Source organism: Oreochromis niloticus, linkage group LG2 (genome assembly GCF_001858045.2).
Source record: "Oreochromis niloticus isolate F11D_XX linkage group LG2, O_niloticus_UMD_NMBU, whole genome shotgun sequence".
NCBI classification, from domain to species: domain Eukaryota; kingdom Metazoa; phylum Chordata; class Actinopteri; order Cichliformes; family Cichlidae; genus Oreochromis; species Oreochromis niloticus.
In genome coordinates, this window is record NC_031966.2 from 9315333 (window position 1) to 9335297 (window position 19965).

Consider the following 19965-nt stretch of genomic DNA (forward strand, 5'->3'; position numbering starts at 1 on the left):
GACGGTTTTCCAGTACATTGCAGTAACTAACAGTTTCATCCTTCAAAAGGAGTTACATCAGCAAGTAGCAGACTCGCCAGGCCTTCTAGGAGGAGCTCGACACACACCTCCTAGGTGTTTGCTTGGATGCCAGGCCTGCAACCAAAAGTCAAAGCTCTTTCCTGTTGCTATGAGCACTGGAGATGTGGGAAAGAGGCAGAGGGCGGCCAAGAGAAGCACTCCTTGGAGTACCCATTTATCAATAAGTCAGACAAGTGGACGAAGAAGTTTGCCCATTACTTATTTGAGATCAGTCTTTTCAGTGTTGTCATAATTGATAAATGTAAAAGACGACAGCGCATGTGTCACACACTTCTTTCATGCATTCAGAGAGTTGTGAAATGCTGCACTAGACAAAAAAGTCTAGTACTTGAAGAAATCCTGTGTAAATGTGTAAATGATTTTCATGTTTTGCTTAAAAGTTAATGACAAAAATGAACTTCTCTTATGTTTTCATTCAAAATGACACATTTTTTTAACATGCTCATTTTAAAAGAACAACGTCCTATTTGAATGTATGGATCCTGCAAACTCCCAACAAGCAGAACAAAGTGAAGGTATCGAAGAATATGTAAGAAACAATTTGTTAGCTGGGAGCTGGTAATTCTAGTTGTAGCTGTTAGCTAATGGCCTATAGCTAACAGCTATAGGCTATTAGCAGTGATGCCGGTAACGCGTTGCTTGGTAACGCGTTACTCTCAATATGACCACTTTTTCAGTAACGACTAATCTAACGTGTTACTATTTCCATAACAGCAGTCAGATTAAAGTTACTTGTCCAAACCACTGTGCGTTACTATTTTTTTAAGCAAAAAGATTTGGTTTCTTCTTTTCGTCTCGGCGGATGACAAACGCATACGTTTCGTGAAACGTCACATAAGCGACAGGTCACATTCCCCGCTCACAAGCAGCCAGCGACGTAAAAAAGTGTAAACAACAATGGAGGGAGAGAGATGTTCGTTCTTTAGCTGGAAATATGGTCACTATTTTGAGTTTCTGTCAACTAAAGATTTCAATATTAAGGTTCGTTGTACACTCTGTGTTGGCGAAAAAGTGTTATCTACCTTCAAAAACACTACGTCAAACTTAAAGAAACATTTGGAGTCGCAGCACGGCACAGTCAAACTCACAGAGAGAGTCCCACCAAGTGGTCCGAAGCAGAGAGCCGTGACTTCCGCAGAAGGTCCTACACCACCCAAACAACAAAAGTTGGACTTTGGTGCAAAACCAGTAAGTGATGAAGAATTGAAGAAGTTATATTGTAGAAGTATATTGTAGAAGAAATGCTACCTATAAACACTGTTGACTCGCCCTCATTTCGTGCCATAATAAAAAAGATCCCTACTTCTGTTAATGCCGAGCTGCCTCACCGAACGACTTTTACTTCTTACTTGGAGAAGGAGTTTACAGAAATGGAGAGAAATTTGAAGGCCGCACTGAATGAGATTGACTTTGTTTCAACTACCGCAGATATTTGGACTGCTAACAACAGAAGCTATATGGGAGTAACGCTCCACTGGATCAGTAGAACCACATTAGAGCGCCACAAGGTTGCATTAGCATGTAGGGGAATTCGTGGCAGACACATGTATGATGTCATTGGTGCAGAAATCGAAAACATTCACTCCTCTTATGGATTACTCAACAAAGTAGTTGCAACAGTTACTGATAATGGATCCAACTTTGTTAAGGCGTTTCAAGTTTATCATACTGTCACGGAGTCCGATGATGAGACGGAGGAGGAAGAGTCCACCCCCAAAGACGATGATGTCACTTTTTCTGATCTGTCAGAAATCCTCTCGGCTGAGAATGAAAGTGATGGTCAGCTGTCTCTTCCCCCGCACCACAGGTGTGCTTCGCACACCATCAACATAATTTGCACACGTGATGTGGAGAAACATTTAACAACCAATGCAGAGAGCAGGGCTGTGTATAGGAGCAGCACAGCAAAATGCACAGCTCTTTGGACCAAATCCAGTAGATCTACACTTGCATCAGAAACAGTGGAAGAAATCAGCAAAAGAAAGCTCCTAATACCAACGTCCACAAGGTGGAATTCCTTTTTTGATGCTGTAAAGAGAATTGCAGAAATCCCCACGGGTGAGCTGAATACTCTGTGCACAAAGCTAGGACTGAAGTGCTTCAAAGATCAAGATTACCAGTTCCTGCATGAGTACTGCATGGCCATGAAACCTCTGACTGCAGAACTGGACATTTTACAAGACGACTGTCCATATGGAACTTTACTACCAACACTTGAAGTTCTGATGCAGAAGACCCAGGCTGTGAAAGATGACCTCTCCAGGATGACTGCAGGCCTTCCAGATGCCATTGTACAGGTACGCTCCATCTTGAAATTAGTCAAATTTTTTGCTTCATACAATTCACAAACATGCAAAAATATCGATTATGTTTTTTAGGCTATTCAGACTCGTTTTGCCGGTGTGCTGGACGACAAAGATGCCCTTCTCGCAGCTGCCAGTTGTCCAAAATTCAAACTCCGATGGCTGAGAGATGCAGGAAGGAGGGAGCGAGTAAAACAGCTTCTGACAGCAGAGTGTTGCACCACTGCTCCTGTTGCAAAAAACCCTGCCAGTGTGCCCAGTGCTACTACATCTAGCAGCCAAGGTGAGATGGACTTTTTCACTTTTGAGGCAGAGCCAGAGGAGGAGACCTATTCTGCAGAAAAAGAAGTCATGGACTACCTGATGTCAGGCTACGACCTTCAGATTCTGCATAAGTTTTCAAGCATAAAGACAATTTTAAAACACTCCAACCCCATCAAGTGCTCCTGTGGAGCGACTTTTTAGTCTGGGAGGTTTGGTGCTCACGTCTAAAAGAAATCGACTTTCTGACAAAAGGTTTGAGAAGCTTCTGTTAATGAGGTACAACCACTGGTTTACTCGCTCCACTCTACTGTTTCCCCCATAACATGCGATGACAACGTATACTGAAAAAAAGAGAATAGGGAATCCAATTTAAATAACTATTTACAAGTAATTGAATTAAGTTTTTCAAAGTCACTTAATAAACTTATAAAAGTTGTCAAGTTGATTAAGTTAAATCAATTACTTGCAAGGAAGTAAGGCAATTTATTGAAGTTGGACCTGCAGTCTCTTTTTTTTCATAAGATTAGTCCAAAGTTACAAAAGCGGACAATAGTGCTTACATGTGGATGGTATAAAAAGTATCTTAAGGGAAGTCAAGAAAGACTGTTTGTTTGTTTGTTTTTTATAAAAAGTATTTATGTTAAATGAAGTCAAGAAGGACTCTTATTTTTTATTTAAAAAAAGCATTTATGTGAAATGAAGTCGACTTATTTTTTTTTTAATAAAAAGTATTTATGTTAAGTGAAGTAACAAGACTGTCTTTATTTTCATACAAAGAAGTATTTCTGTCAGGAAAAAAGTTTTAAGTTCAACTTCAAATGTCAGGAGATATATTGTTTACATTACTGTTAAAATACACTTCCAATAAAGTGAGTATTGGCAAAACCAGTTGATGTTTTTATGTTGAGGCAGTGGGGAGTGTTATTGGCAGCTTCTGAAAGTAACTAATAAAGTAACTAGTAATCTAACTTAGTTACTTTAAAAATAATCAGTAAAGTAACTAAGTTACTTTTGGAAGGAGTGATCAGTAGTCCGTAATATATTACTTTTTCAAAGTAACTGTGGCAACACTGGCTATTAGTTAACGTACTTTGGAAAGAATAAATTAAATAAGATTTAAAACTAAACCATAGATGATTCCATAAACACGCCAATAACGGCTTAAAATGAACAAATCGATGTAAAATCAATGTAGGAGAAAGATTAAAAATGGAAGTACTTCCTTGCTGTGCTTCTACTAATTTTATTAATTGCTTTTTTATTGTTACTAGCAGAGTGCACCAGCCTGGTTTTTGCTCTTGGCTGTTCTGGGCGTAGTCTTTTTTTGTTTGTTTGGTTTTTTTTTTTACAATTTTCAGGTCTTTGTTGTTGTTTTTTTAGCCTCTTTGTGGCACTTTGTGTTTTTTACTATTATGCCCCCCCCCCTCCGGGCTGGTCATCATTTCATTGTGTCTGTGGTTGTTTTAACAACTCGGACAGTCTTTATCATTTATTATCTTTTGCAGTTGGGTTCTGATCTTGCTGTCTTTGTGTTAATTTTGAGCGTATCCTCTGGTCGAATGTCAGTCAGCTTTAAAATGGAAATGATTTTGAAAAGCTGGTGCCCTGTTCGATTTGGTTTCTCGTCAGTCAGGTGATATCTGCAGTGGCGTTGAATGCTATGTGTCGAACTGTCAGTCATCTCATCAGAGTCGCCGTGCTGCAGTGGAGGAGACGAGCGTTTTCATTCAGCCGACAACACGTGAATCAGTCGACCGGCTGCCGCCGCTCATGTGAAGCCAACATCCACATTTACAAATGAATCCTGACGCCTCGGTGTACGCCAGGGGGGTTGGAACACTGAGCGTTATGGTGGAGAGGGTGTTGTGGCACATTTTGTCCCGTCTGTAAACCTCCAGCTGCTGTAGAGCTCCCGGCAGACAAACCCACGGCGGACCCTGCACCTTGTTTAGGAGGAAACAAATGGCAAATGAAAAGACATTAAGTTCCACATGTTAGGCACAGGTGTCAGAGTAATAACGCATATCAGAGAAGAAGAAGAAGAGGAGGAGGAAGAGGAGGAGGTTTGTGTTTACCGCTGGATAATACGAGCACCGTCTCGGGGGAGACGGGCTGTGCGCGCCGCTGTCGGTTCCCACTCGTCCTGCAGCGATGGATGTTTGATTGGACGGCTCTCGCTGCTGTTTGCTGTCGGCTCTAATGGGCCCTGAAAGCTGCTGCTGCTCCAGCGGCGTTTATTCCAGCCCTCATGTCTGCCGTAACTCTCCATTTCCTCTCGCACAGGAACAAGGCCGAACCGTCAGAACGGTTCAGGATCCAGGAGGAGGAACGACAACACGAAAGTGCTCCTCGAACAGATTTCCACTTCTCGTCTCCGGGTTGATTTTCCTGCTCCTCCATTTCTTTGTGGTCTGGGTTCATCTTCTTTTGTATTTCTTCTGTTTTTGCTTCAGATGAACTTCTTTGTTTTGCTTTCTGTGTTATTTTTCATTACTTTTGTGCCTATTTTTTCCTTTCATGGTCATTCTCAGTGGTTGTGTTACATCTCTATTTGAAGAAATGTTGGGAAAAAAATAAGTTAGTTTTTTTTCTATATATTAAAGTAAAGAACAACCATGAGAAAAATACAGCCACAGCAACACACAAATACACACTCTTATCTGGATTAGCCTATTCCTTGGCACTCCCTTGTGTTCTTCCACATATTACTGGAGGATTCCCACACATTGGAAAATAATACAAAGGCATCAATCCAACAATATTCATGTACTGATCTGGTAATATTAAAAAGTAATTAAGGGCAAATAAAAAACACAGTATTGACATTATTCACCTAACTTGCACAGGCTTGTGTGATTTCAGCTCAGTGTGAGAGGCTTTACTGCTGGTACTCACGGACACGTTACTTCCTTTTGTCGCTCCTCTCAGCCTCAATGAAAGCAAACGGCATTCATGAAATAATACCCTGCAACAATAAGTTAATGATAACTTGATAGTGTAAGTAGAAAAAAAACTACCAGATGTTACAGCTAACATAACAATACTGAGAGCAAAACCACAGGGTCAAAGTTTGTCAGTTACACCAACCTCAGATGTAGTTAAGGAAAAAGCGTTGTTGCAAAGATAAAGTAATAATAGAACTAATAAAATTACACACTGTAATATCAGCAGCTGTAGAAGTTTGTTTCTGTCACGGTGAGAAAAAAAATGCTAGGCAAAGGTCAAAAATTCGGGTTAATATCTTAAAATATTTCTAGTTATATTTTGAAATTTTTATTTGCCTTTGAGTGAATCGCAGGATGTTTTCTAACTGACCTGATTTTTCAATAATCGGTCATGGAAACATCGGTACTGTCATGTCCGTAGCCACGAGAGAGTAAACAAATAGGCTTCCAGACAATAAGATCAGTAGAGGAAGGAGTTTAGTATTAAAAATATTCTTCAATGGGAGCCTATTTCTGCCAGAGGAAAGAATGTGAGGGAAATGGTTCTCTGACTTCTTATTTATTTACATTGTTTTATATTTATCTTTTAAAATGGGCATCAAACACAGAAATAATTTAATGTATGAAAGGTCAATTAGACTTAAAAAAGCCATTTCTACCACTGAGGAAGAAAGTCACAAAGTATGCCATACAAATATCATAATTATGAGATACTAAGTAGCCAAACTAATACACAAATAAAATATTACATACAATTAATATTATCATTTAATTTTTTTTTTAATCTAAGGAGGGCCATTTTCATGATACAGTAAAAACAGGACTTATGGATTTAACCAGGACAAAAATCAAGTGTAAGAATTCACTCTCTGTCCTCTGCTGGTTGATGGTATAATCAGGATGTGCTGAACAGAGAAAGCTTTTCAAAAAAACAAAACAAAACAAAACAAAAAAAATGATTGTCCTATAACAGAAAATAAGCATTCTGACTTTATTCTAAATTTTATTTAATATGATCTAAATGGAAAGTCATTAAATCCAGCCCCTTCATTCCCTAAAACGCCTCAAAATGCAGACGAAGCTCTGATTGTGTCGCTGATGTTAGTGATTCTGAACGCTTTGCTGAGCTGCATTTCCTGAAGCGATCTCTCCTCCAGAAAAATAAAAACCAGAAACCACCAGAACCGTCCTCGAGGACCGGACCTGCCCGAGGTCATAACACACACAGACCTGCCTGCGAGGCTCAACCCAGGGAAAACACACCCACTGCTGTTCCCCCGGTGAAGAACCAACTTCCAGGCTCCTCTAACACACACACTCGTCTCATAGTTTGTATTCAGATCACTCTTCTTCTCTTGTTTTGTACTCGTGTGAAACTCTCACTCTGACCTGGAACCAGCTCCGGGGCTCGGTCTAATTGTTGGCAGAATAATGAGTTTAAAGGATTTCAAGATGTTCATTTCCAAACCCATAACTGAGCCGCTGTTGTTTGGCGTTCCCACGTCGCTCTCTTGTGTTCAGCCTGCAGAGGAAATGTAAACCCTGCTGAAATACTCTGAACTTCAACTCCCAGCATGCACTCCTACCACCTGTCCTCCTTTAATGCCCTTAAACTCCTCTGCTTAACCTTAAATACCACCTTTGTTCCCTGACCTTTTATCTGTGGTGTCATTTAAGGAAGGATAACCGTCCCACATCCCTCTCGGGTCCTCTGGGGTCACTCTGGCTGAAAAAAAGAAAATGTTAACGTGTTTGAGCTAAGCTGAACTCCACCCGTCCGTGATCCGATGTCAGGTTTAACATCAGAAACAAACTGAATAAAAACGCAGATAAACTGAATTTTAGAGATTCTACTTCAACCTCGTGTCTGCCGTCATCAGGTACGGCATATCGACTTACCTCTGGCAGCATTAGTTACTGTACACAGATACTAAGAGTTAAAAATGGTCCAAATTCTTTCAGCTACAATAAAACTGTCAGTATGACTGTTCTCCCAGCTGTTTCGATAAAGTTTAATAAGGATTTACAAAGTTTACCAGAAATAGAGTTTAGTTAGAAGGACATTAGCTAGCTGGGCTTTATTTAAAGTTGTATGTTCTGAAGTATTTCTTAAATAAATTAAAACATAAAGCAGTGCTGTATCTTTGCATAGAAAAGACGCACACCGGTTAAAATGCTCTCAACAAAAGTTCACGTTGATTGTCCCCGAGAGACAGAGATTAACAATATCAAATGTCAGAAAGAAGATGCTGAAAACCAACCAAACTTAAACCTAGATAACGTCTGAGATGTTCCATCCACAACACGAGGTTAGTCGCTAATATGGTGCTGAGTGTTTTACTCACTATGAAGAAGTCCTTATCCTAAGCTTGTGTCCACTCTGAAGTCTGAGTGGGCCCGAGTGTGATCCTTCAAATACTTGTATCCCTGGAAAATATGAGCATGTGGGCCGTAGTTACAACCTTACAACCAACTCTTTAAAGAAAGATTTAAAGGCAACATGGTCTTAAGTTCACAGTCGCAATAATTTTGGTTGTTTTGCAATTTCCAAGCATCTTCCATCATGGGACTGTAGCATGAATGGGTAGTCTAGAGCTTCTGTATTAGATTACATTATAAACTGCAGGTTAACTGTTTTGTATGTCTGTGCTCTGATTGGTGTATTTACGTTTCTCCTACACATGATTTTGCCTGTAATTAATTTATTTGGAGATTAAGTATCGGAATTTCAGGAGCAGGACCACGCCTCCAAACACGCTCCTTCCGGTTCTCATCTATATAGATTCCTTCAGTTCTACAAGCTGTTCACTCTCGTTTACGTGCCCCACCGTCCCTCCCCTTTTCAATTCTTTAACTTCTTCACTTCTATTTAGTAAATGGGGATCTGACAGGCCTGGGAGCCGCTGCCAGTCCCCTTCGAGGCCTTCCCCAAACCACAGCTCAATTCATGTCCAAGCCATTCACCTTTATCTACTAAAATGCTGTCAAACCTAAAATGACGACGTGGGCCCAGCTAGTGAAATGTTAGATATAAAGGTGTAGTTCTGTCTGTCTTTATTAGCTCTGAGGGTTAGCCTACAAAATTAGCATTGGTTTATGTGATCAGAGTGGCCTGGAGCGTTTCAGTCCAGTCCCTGCATAAAGGTACAATACTTTCAGAAATTCAGATTACTTGTGGCCCATGTTTGCAGTTACAGGTGTCAGGCGCGTTGTGGCATTTAGGAGACACCTTACCGAGCCAAAATCAGCAGAGATTAGGTCTGAACATGTCTGTTATCTGGGATTTTATCGCAGTGTGAGTGCAGGTTGGATGTGTGTGAGGGTAGCGGTGTGGGAGTACCTTCCTGTCTTCCCTGATATTACGTAATCTCGCCGTGACGCCGCTCAGGTCCTCACAGGTACAGAATTACAACCACTACTCTGTTTCCTGATCAGTGCATCTCTCCGTCAGCTGACCGTGGCGGCGCCGTGCTTCCTGAGGCGTGTTTGCCAACCGGTGAGCCCGTCTGTTGTCATGGCGAGCAGCTGACGGTGTGCGGCGCGACATTAGGAGGGTTAATCCACATAAATGTTGACAGCCATATTGCTGACACAGGGAGTTAATAAGACTAACAGATTATTAGCTTCATAACATTCCTCCGTCATCACGCCACCGCCTGTCAATCATTGACACAATTAAATTGTTTAATGAATAAATTTGCATTGATAATGGCGGGGCTGCGAGGGAACATCTGGCTGCGTCGGTTTAATGGCGAGCGTTGCATCAGACGCCCATATGGAGGCCGAGTGGAGGGGCTGTTTGATGCTAACTAAATGAAAAGTATCACTCACATTAATTTGACAGTCAGGAAATCACTTAGTAAGACTGATTCTGCCCAATTACAGCCTCCACAGCTAATTACTATAGGAGGAGCCATTTTCACACAAACACACACTCGCCGTCCTCCGTCAGCAGCCAGGAAAAACACCCAGCTCCACTAAAACACTCACAGCTTCTTCTTTTTCCACCAATCCGAATGAAAATGAAATGCAAATTGCCCCCGCGTGCTCGCCGCCATCACATCTGGCCCAGACGCTTTCCACCGGTCTTCGTGCGCATCTCCTCACAATTAAAATGAACAGGAGCAGCGGCGCCACAGATATACATTTCAAAATAAGACGTAATTATCCAGCAGGAGCCGCAATGACTTCGGCTGAAATCATTTCCGGGAAGGAAACGTGAATATTCATGGTGACATGAAGTGAACAAAGGTTTTCTCTTTCTTTGTGTCTCACTGAGAAGTTAGAGAAGTTGTGTTCGATGGATTCAGAGTGAGAAACTCATCAACGCAATGAGAAAACCGGAGAGGCTTGTTTAGCATGAAATCCACGGGACCAGGATGTAAATGTAAAGAAGTTTCCAACAAAGTTTGGTAGTAATTACTAAAGAAATGGAGAAAGTGGCGGCGAGAGGGACCCGCTGTTCATTCCATATAAGTTAAAAGATTTTAATTCAGTTTATTTGTTCTAGTTTTCATTTAAACTCACAGACTGTAGGTAAAAGATGGACATAGTCACTGTGATGTCACCAGTTACTTTTTTTTAGCTTTATGGATGCTTCCATGTTTATTTTTTGGAGTAAAAGGGACCATATATGGATGAGGCATAGAGTGCCAAGTTATCAGCTAAAGCTAGCTAGTTTGGTCACGCTAACTGATGCTGAGTAACATCCAAATAAAATCCAAAAATTGCACTCTTCGATAGCAGCCACATTACTGGTCAGAAAAATTGCATTAAGAATGCTCCAAAAGGCTCCAAGAGCACAAACACGGTGTAGAGGTCCAGCTCAGTTAGCTGAGGTTCACCTCAGCTCACCATTGAAGTCCTACTCATTATATCGGACTTTGTGTTTGTGCCTCACGACCAAACTGTTACTAGAACAAAGAAGAAAATAACATTTATCTCTAGGCTAGAGCTAGCAGCTACAGCCTCCTGTGTCGCTATCCACCTGGCAGTTAGAGGCCACACTGCTAATAAGTTAAACAGGTGAGTTATTAAAAAGCATTAACACCCTTTATAGGGACCCAACTGTTTTTGTACCACGCTGTAAACATGTTCATTTCTGGTGTAAAAGAATAGGTAGCTGCTCTGAATTAAGCATTAATGACGCAGTTTTGCTGAAATGTTTGTTACTGTATTGTCCAGCTGCTGTTCTGCAGAGTGATTAATGCATTCATCCGATTCATGGACGCAGACGTGTAACTGACAGAAAAACAGAGCGAGAGTTAACCAGCAGCGCTGAAACAGTCGCGCTCCGATGCTCCTCCGTGATTCAGTTTTAACACAAACATGTTGACTCATGGAGCGTGTTTGGAGGTGATTAACCTCTAAAGCCTTGGTCAAATAATAATAAGACTAGTTCGACCAGAGGGACTGAGTGGGGAGAAAAGATTAGTTTTATCCTGAGTGTTTCAGAGGGAGCGTGGGCATAGAATGACTCTTTGTTTGCGTCTGTTTGCTTTACATTTGAATTAAAGCCTGATATCTGCCGGGCTTGGGGAGTGGCCCGGACTCTCCCGCTCTCTTCCTCTTCCTGGGGAACAGGCGGGAACGGTCTGGCCGCCGTCCACGTTGGCCCACTCGGCCTCCTCCACGGCCGGGTTGAAACACACTGTGGAGCATTGTGTGGCGGCCCGGGGTGCGGTGCTGCTACGTGGGTGTCAAAGAAACGCTCAGTCCTCGATCTTAGAGTTGGAGCTCCACGGAGACTTAAACTTCCTCACAGACCTGACAGTCGGAGGTCTTTAAGGTCCAAGTCAACCAACTGATCTCCAATTCAACATTTATCTTTTCAGTTTATTTAATTTAACGCTTTAACTCTTGATCTGACACATTCTGCACGTACAAAGATGAAATTTTAACTGATTTTGGAGGAACGGTTATAAGTGTTTGATGAATCCGTGCAAAATATTTGTAGTTGTAGCTATTTTGCTTAAGAATAAAATGCAGATTTGCTGTGCGACAGCTCTGGTGTGATCGCGCAGCAGTAAATGGAGGCTCGGCTCTGGGCAGAAAGAGCAGCAGTGTGTCTGCTCTCCTGCCTGTTAATCTGTTTGCACATTCGAGGCGCTAACAATGTGTTGACAACGCGCTGACATCACCCAGATGTCAGAGGCATCTGCCTTCTCCAGCCGACCAAATCAGATCTCATTGTTCCTCCTGCTGCGTCTCCGACCTGCACACGGCTGACTCTGCTCATCCTGCTGCTCCAAGGGAAACATCTCCACGAGGAGAAGGGAAGGAAGCAAACAATATTCTGATATTTGTAGATATATGAGAAGGAAAAATGCAGAAGAACAAATCATAGGCCTGGCCTTGGGTTTTCAGGGTCAAGAAGGCGGTTCAGGCATCCAGACCAAAAGGTGCTCTGGCCTTCTAGAAAATGTGTTTCCCTTCAGGCATGCAATGATTTTCCTTGTTTTGTTCCACATATATGTGTTCGTGCAAGCCGACAGAGTTGTAACTTTGTAAGCTAACCTCATGTACACCACATAGCAATCAGTCAGCTTACACTCTAAAATGAAACTAAAAGGAGGTGAAAAGATTCTCTGAAAGTTGTACAAAAGAACAACGTGTATGATATTAAATGATTATAATTATAATAACTTTTAAATGTCACCACTATCTTCAGTAGTAGGTACATAACATCTCCCTTAATGTGGTCCCATTATGTTGTCTGCAATAAAGTAAACCAGTATTCAGCACATTCATTAAAAATAAGCTGCAGCAATACAAGTGAACTTTGTGTTTTTTCATTTTGTTTTTAACCTGAGGGGTGTGACTGCAAAGGAAGTACAGCACAGTCAGCCTTTCTTTGTGTTAGCTGGCTTGAAAAAACATAAAATCCAGCTGGAGATCGCAGGCATCATGATGATTATAAACTCTGTTAAGCTGGTTGTTTTAGGCTCTGTGTGCGATCACTTAAAAAAGGGCATGTTACACATCATATGACTCTGATTCTGCACAAAATGATCCCTGTGAGTGCCACCTGCTCCAATTTACCAAATGATGTAGGTGATTAAAAATCTAAATAACATAAAAATATAACAGTAAAATGTAGCGCAATTTTATCGCACGGAACGATAACGTAAACATTTTAATTCCAGTTTGTGTTTTTAAAGCACATTAGACTCTGAAACTTTAAAGCAATTTCCACGTCTCCTTTCTTAGTCTGTGGGACATGAACCTTTAATGTTTAAGTGGATCCAGTTCAGACTGATGCAGATCAAAGTGAAATTAATGTTACTGATTGAACAGGTAGTCTTGGTGTGTGTTCTAGCAGCTGCAGTTCAATCGGAGTAAAACAGACCTAGACAACATTTACACAGTTTCAGTAAATTAATACTTTGTTCATTCCTGTGACAATGAGAGGGACGTTTAGCATTCCTGTAAGTTTACAGCTGAGTTTCATTTATGACCTTTGTAAGATATGGCTTAAGATGCTACACTAAAATATACTAAAATATATGATACTACTTAACTTGCTCTTGACTGGTTTATGTTTGGCATTCCCACAATGATTCTCTCAGGTAAAAAGAAAGCTAACACAGACAATGGTTCAAGTGTAGTTGTTAAATTCAGTGATCTGATGTGTAGTTATCAAGAGTCTGTATCTAAATTCTTGCGGTGTCTACGCTGAACTTACAATCTGAGCAGCAAGGACTCGCTGCGAGGAGAGTGTGTGTCTCTGTGATCTGAATATCAAACTGCCATCAGGTCGTCTGGATGGGAATTGTTCCGACTGACCCCAAACTGCGGGAATTATGCAGAGGCACAGCTCACGGGTTCGTTAGCGGCGACGTTACACAGGGATTACCCCCGGCTTCGTTCCCACACCAGCCGCTCAGCTCTGCTTTATCGTAGGGTAATTAATGAAGTAGAGATGGCATCCACCCGGCAGACAGTTTCATTAAACAGAGATCAATGTGAATCCAAACATTGTGTCAGGCTTTTACCCCTCTGAGAGGATGTTGCCATGCCGTTTGACTGATTTCACTTTTAGATGTCATCCAATTCATATATATGTATATGTATATGTATATATATATATATATATATATATGTAGAGAAAGAGAGAGAGATTATTCTGTTGACTTACATATAATACCTGTATCCTACAGATTACCCTACAGGACGTAATCACACGTACACGTGTGTTGCAGTCCGTAAATAAAAAATAAAACATAATGATTTGTAAATCTCAGAAATCTATTTTATTCACAATAAAACATTAACATATTAAATGTACCATTTCAAGACAAACATTTGTTCAATTTGAGATTTTCATAGCATTTTAGTCTGTTTTTATTTACATGCAAAGCTAGGACGACCAACTGATTTCTACATTGGGTTTAAAATAATTTGTCCATGTTAGCAAGTAATCATCATGGGAATAGTTATAGCCCAACCAAGATTCCTTAATAAAGGAATGTTTTTTTTAATAAAAATAAAACCCAATATCAGTGGGAGCTGCAAAAAGCTTTTCTACAAAAACTTTGAGGTGGTGGCTTTTCTTCACCTCCTGTACCACACAGACGTTATCTTTATTTAAACTGACTAAACAGTGAAAACTAATAGACGTCTTCAGATGATATCACTGATATCAGCAGCTCTGATGTTAATGTTTAAATCAGGTGAGAAAATCACACCACGGACACGCAGCAGGTTTCCTGCCAGTGCTGACGGTGTTTTAGCATGCATATATGTGTGTGTTGGGGGAGGATTTACTTAATTCATGTATAACATTAACGGTGAGATGAGCTCCGACATGCTGATCATCAGTCAGCCTGAAGGCAGAGAGGAAAATATCCAACCAGACTGAAACTGAAACCTTTTGATTAGGACTGAGAGATAAAATAGAAGGAGACGCATGTCTTAACCCAAATCAGAATTAAAGTTTAGGTGTATTTACCTCTAATATTAATAACATTTTGGTAGATAAGTTGTATTGATCCTTGAGGGGAAATTTCTCCGTGTTGCAGCAGCAGGAGGTAAGAAAAACTAATAGGGAGACATTTGAATAAGAGACAGTGAAATAAAAAAGGCAGAGGAGATGGCTGATATTTAAAAAAGAACCCTTCAGTTTATAAAAAATAAATAAATACTTGCTTGTGTTTTAAAGCAAATTTCAGCAAGGTTGTACAGAGAAAGTTTAGCATATGAAAGATCTCCAGCCTCCCATAATTTACCGTGGTGATGAAGTACCTTTGTAGCTGTGAAAAATGCAGGGTTAACTCTTAATTTTACCTTGATGAACCTCAAATCTTGCTTAACTGTTCAGGCCTTATCCCTGTTTTCTTTTATAGGTTTAAAGGTTTATAATTATAAATTATATAACCAAATAATTATATTTCGATTGTCATTGTCAATTCAGGGGTTTTGTGTAGCTTCATCCTTTGGTTTTTAGTTTCTGTACATCTCCCTTTTTTTTCTGGTTAGGGGTTATGTAGTATTGCTAATTATGCTAATTTTCCTAGCTTTTCCTCCATTTCCTTCTACGTCAAGTGGTTACGTTTTGCCTTTGTTTAATTTGAGAATTCCTGTTTTATTGTGATCGTTCGTTGTCTTCTGTGTCTTCTTCTAAGTTTTACTTCCCCGTCTGTTTGCCTTAATTGTCTTCAGCTGTTACTCGGTCCTTTCCCGTTTCCTTTCCCCATTATTAGCTCTCAGTGTGTCAGCTTGTATAAACAGGCTCAGTCCCCCTGTTTATGTGCCTGTTTGTCATTCTCGTGTTGCTCACTCCCTCCAGTTTATTTAGTTGCTTTAAGGCCGTTACACACTGAACATGTTGCATAAAAACAAGAAATTCCAAATTTTATGGATCTGAACTTGCCATGTAACATGGATACACAGTGAACATTTTGTGTTTTCGTGGAAAAAATATGTCCTCAAAAATACGGATTGTGGAAAAAAAGCAATGATATTCCTAAATGAGAAAAGGAAAAAAGTGAGATTCTGAGTTCATCCAGTTCTCACGAGAAGGCAGCAGCAGAGAGAATTTCATGGTTTGATCCAGGAGTTGAAGCTGTATCATGGCTGCTTTCGTACATATTTCAGGATGTAAGAGTTGGGACCACATTCTTCAATCCTTTGGAGAGACTAGTGAGCCTGAGCAGTGTTTAGCTGTGTTTCTGAGGTAAAATAGTATAATTTTACTATTTCCATGTCATTGTATATTCAGTAAGGGTGTGATTTTGTATTTGGACTTTTTATTTTTTCTTCAACCTGCAATTGAAGCTTTGAGTTGTGTTTCTTGCTGCCTGCCTTTGGAATCTGCATTTGGATTTTCAATCTGCTAAAATAGAACAGTGCCCATGTTCATGTTTCAGTCAGAGCCTATTTTAAAGAACTTGCACTTAATATGTAAATTAGTGTAGATTTAATACTGGAGTAAGAAAGTTAAAAATGTTTACACAAAAATGTCAAAATTACATAATACAAAAACTAATGATCCAAATGTACATATGTATACTCATGCTGGATCAATATTGTTCATCCAGAGATGTAAGAGGGGTCCAAAGCTGTACTAAGTGTCCTCATAAATTTCCAGGAGAGGGTCTACAAAACACAAGGTAAAACAGACATAACCTCCTGAACGTCAAATGTTCACTGGAACGGAATGCAAGTTGTCCTTGTGTTGATCCCTGCGGGACGCCATTAAAAAGTTAGTTAACCGTATCACAAATATATTTAATGTAAAAGAAAGCAAATATTTAACCATTCACAGCGACAGGAAGCAGGGATGGGTTTCAAAGTTCACCTTCTCGCTGATAAAATGTTAACAGGATGAAGAAACAGCTCTGTGCCCTCTGATCATCCCCAGAGTTTACATCACTTCACTCCTATCAGAATCCCAATAATCTCATTATTGGATTTATCTTTATCTGGTAATTGGAACGACTTCCTTATTATTTCTGTTCTTGTTATTTCCCACCTACAGCTCATATGTCAGAGGAGGAAGAGGAGGAGGATGTCTTTGAAACTCGTCTCCTGAGGTTTCTTCTTCATGTGATCTCTTTCTTGTCTCACACTGAAATTAATCCAGACATGAGCAGTAAATTAAGAACCCGTCTGACCTTTGAGTCACTAACACACACACACTCAGACATGCTCAGAGATTTCAGGGGAAGTTTTCTTTCTAAAAAATGTAATTTACAACGAATTAGTAACGTGAGTATGAAACAAATATGTCAGCAACATGAGGCCAGCAGTGAAGAACTAAAAGCTGCAGTTTCTAGAGGCGGCCACAAGAGGCTACAAAAGTCGGACAGTCCCCACAGACTCCCATGAAAAATGTCCAGATTTACAGTAAAAATAAAAATGTTTACAGCCTGATATAAAAACTAGTTTGGTCTCTGTAGAGACTATGGTGTAACCTCAAAATCTGTCAATGTTGCTTAATTTGGGAGAAGCTAATTCTAACTCTTTCTACATAAAACTGTTTGTAGGCTATAACTAACTACATTAGAACAATTTAAACATTTTACCTGAGTTTAAGGAATGTATAAGTTGGATAAACACAAATACAGACCAAGATATAAGGACTTTATTTCATACTTTATTTTATAAGTCTGAAAGCACATCACAGCAGCCTGTAACGTAGAAAACACAAAAAAGTCAAAGCCCTAATAATTTAGTCTAAAATAATGTTCTTAAATATAAAAACAATGCAGGTGTTGTGGTGTGAGGTGGTAAAGATTTTCTGTGTCTGTCCTCATTTCCTTGATCGCTTGATGCTTAAATATTCAGATGAGGAGATATTCAGATCACTACCAGCTCTGTGATCCTCTTCTCAGTCCAGATTTACCCCAATGTGTTAAAGAGGTGCGTGCTGGTGTCACCCCCTCCACACCGCCACTGCTGCTTTCATAACACTCCGGTTGCTGCTAGGTGCAGCCGAGGGCTAATTAACCCTCTGATTGCTCCCATTAACCCCAACACATTAGAGCTCATCAGGGGGGAGTGACAAAGTTCCCTCTCGAGCCCAAAGATGGCATCAGAGTGTCGGAGGGTCTCTACAGGCCGCAGGAAGTGATGTCAGGGCTGCCAACAGTTGATTTTCACATCTGCAGGCAGCTGTAGCACTCCAACAGATCTCACGCAGGTGTTTGACCTCATTAACGTCCAGGTGAGACCTCAGCAAACATGCAGCTGATGGCGATAACAAATCCTGAATCATGAGTCTTGCAGGGAAACTATGGAGCTGGAGACGAGCAGAATAGAGCCACGTCAGGGATCAAGCTGACAAAACTGTGCAAAAGTCTCGAGCCAACTGTCATTTATTCGTATTTTGCATTAGGGTGCAGCATTTCCTCGAAACATGTGCAAACATACAAGGAAATACAGCATAGGCAAAAATAGAGACTATACAAACCTAACAATCTTCAAAGTTGGCATTTGGTTTGACCACGACAGCCTGAACTCTCGGATGCAGCCTTCTCTAATTTTTTTAGGACGTCGCCAGTTCTCCAGGCATCTGGAAGGACATTCAAAGCTCCTCTTTGGATGTTTCTGTCTTTTACTCTGTTCTCTGTCAGGATGATTGTACTCTGAGGTCCAACACCACTGGCTGAAACGCAGCCCCAAACCATGACAGAGACTTCACCGTGTTTGACAGATTGCTGTAAAACTCACAGCCATCTGGTTTTGGGTCATTTTGACCCAGCATTTTCAGTTTCTTATATTTTCATGTTTTTTCTGTATTATGGTTTATTTTTTGAGTCTTTACTTATCCTGTTATGAACATTATAATCCTAAGCTTCAGAGTTATTCTAGTTAAGAGTTTTGTTCTTAGGTTTAGTTCAGTGTCTGTGCCTGTAATGTTTCCTGTTTTACTTTGGAATTCCGTGTCTCATGTTGGTGTGTCCAGTGTTACTCTCCCCTGTGTTGTCATTATGTTTCATTCGAGTCAGCTGTGTCCTCATGTGTCTCCACTTCTCCTGATCACCTCATGTGTGTATTTAAGTCCTCCCTGTCCCCTTGTTCATTGTCGTGTCGTCTGTGTTACCTGCCAGCACGTCGTCACAGTCAGAATCATCGCAGTCGTTTATAGTCGAGTCTTAGTTTCTCCAGTTTAGGTTCCAGTTTAGTCTGGGCACTGTCCCTGCTGTTTTGTCGTGCCACTTTGTTTCAGCCATAATAAAGGCTTGCTTTTTGTTTATCACAGTTTGTCGTCCTCCGTGTCCTGCTTTTCGGTCCTGCTTTTGGGTCTGCTTCAAAATTACGCCGGCGTACCCAGCCGTATACGCCATGACAGTTGTACCTTTGTCCTGACCCATCCGTACTTACTACAGGGAGTGCAGAATTATTAGGCAAGTTGTATTTTTGAGGAATAATTTTATTATTGAACAACAACCATGTTCTCAATGAACCCAAAAAACTCATTAATATGAATGTTTTTGGAAGTAGTTTTTAGTTTTTTTTTAGTTTTAGCTATTTTAGGGGGATATCTGTGTGTGCAGGTGACTATTACTGTGCATAATTATTAGGCAACTTAACAAAAAACAAATATATACCCATTTCAGTTATTTATTTTTACCAGTGAAACCAATGTAACATCTCCACATTCACAAATATACATTTCTGACATTCAAAAACAAATCAGCGACCAATATAGCCACCTTTCTTTGCAAGGACACTCAAAAGCCTGCCATCCATGGATTCTGTCAGTGTTTTGATCTGTTCACCATCAACATTGCGTGCAGCAGCAACCACAGCCTCCCAGACACTGTTCAGAGAGGTGTACTGTTTTCCCTCCTTGTAAATCTCACATTTGATGATGGACCACAGGTTCTCAATGGGGTTCAGATCAGGTGAACAAGGAGGCCATGTCATTAGTTTTTCTTCTTTTATACCCTTTCTTGCCAGCCACGCCGTGGAGTACTTGGACGCGTGTGATGGAGCATTGTCCTGCATGAAAATCATGTTTTTCTTGAAGGATGCAGACTTCTTCCTGTACCACTGCTTGAAGAAGGTGTCTTCCAGAAACTGGCAGTAGGACTGGGAGTTGAGCTTGACTCCATCCTCAACCCGAAAAGGCCCCACAAGCTCATCTTTGATGATACCAGCCCAAACCAGTACTCCACCTCCACCTTGCTGGCGTCTGAGTCGGACTGGAGCTCTCTGCCCTTTACCAATCCAGCCACGGGCCCATCCATCTGGCCCATCAAGACTCACTCTCATTTCATCAGTCCATAAAACCTTAGAAAAATCAGTCTTGAGATATTTCTTGGCCCAGTCTTGACGTTTCAGCTTGTGTGTCTTGTTCAGTGGTGGTCGTCTTTCAGCCTTTCTTACCTTGGCCATGTCTCTGAGTATTGCACACCTTGTGCTTT

At 40.7% G+C, this 19965-nt stretch overlaps 1 protein-coding gene across 1 annotated transcript; it reads left to right on the forward strand.

Annotated features, from left to right (window-relative positions):
* Positions 1–572: 572 nt before the first annotated feature.
* Positions 573–3254, forward strand: LOC109203078 (uncharacterized). The gene is made up of 2 exons (XM_019362067.2): positions 573–2378; positions 2460–3254. Exons 1-2 carry the CDS (start codon positions 1323–1325, stop codon positions 2847–2849), a joined length of 1446 nt encoding a protein of 481 aa, XP_019217612.2. The 5' UTR covers positions 573–1322; the 3' UTR covers positions 2850–3254.
* Positions 3255–19965: the final 16711 nt, after the last annotated feature.

Coding starts and splice junctions, on each gene's coding strand:
- LOC109203078 (XM_019362067.2), top strand. CDS start 1,323: ATGCTACCTATAAACACTGTTGACTCGCCCTCATTTCGTGCCATAATA. Junction 2,379..2,459: donor TTCCAGATGCCATTGTACAG/GTACGCTCCATC, acceptor TATGTTTTTTAG/GCTATTCAGACTCGTTTTGC.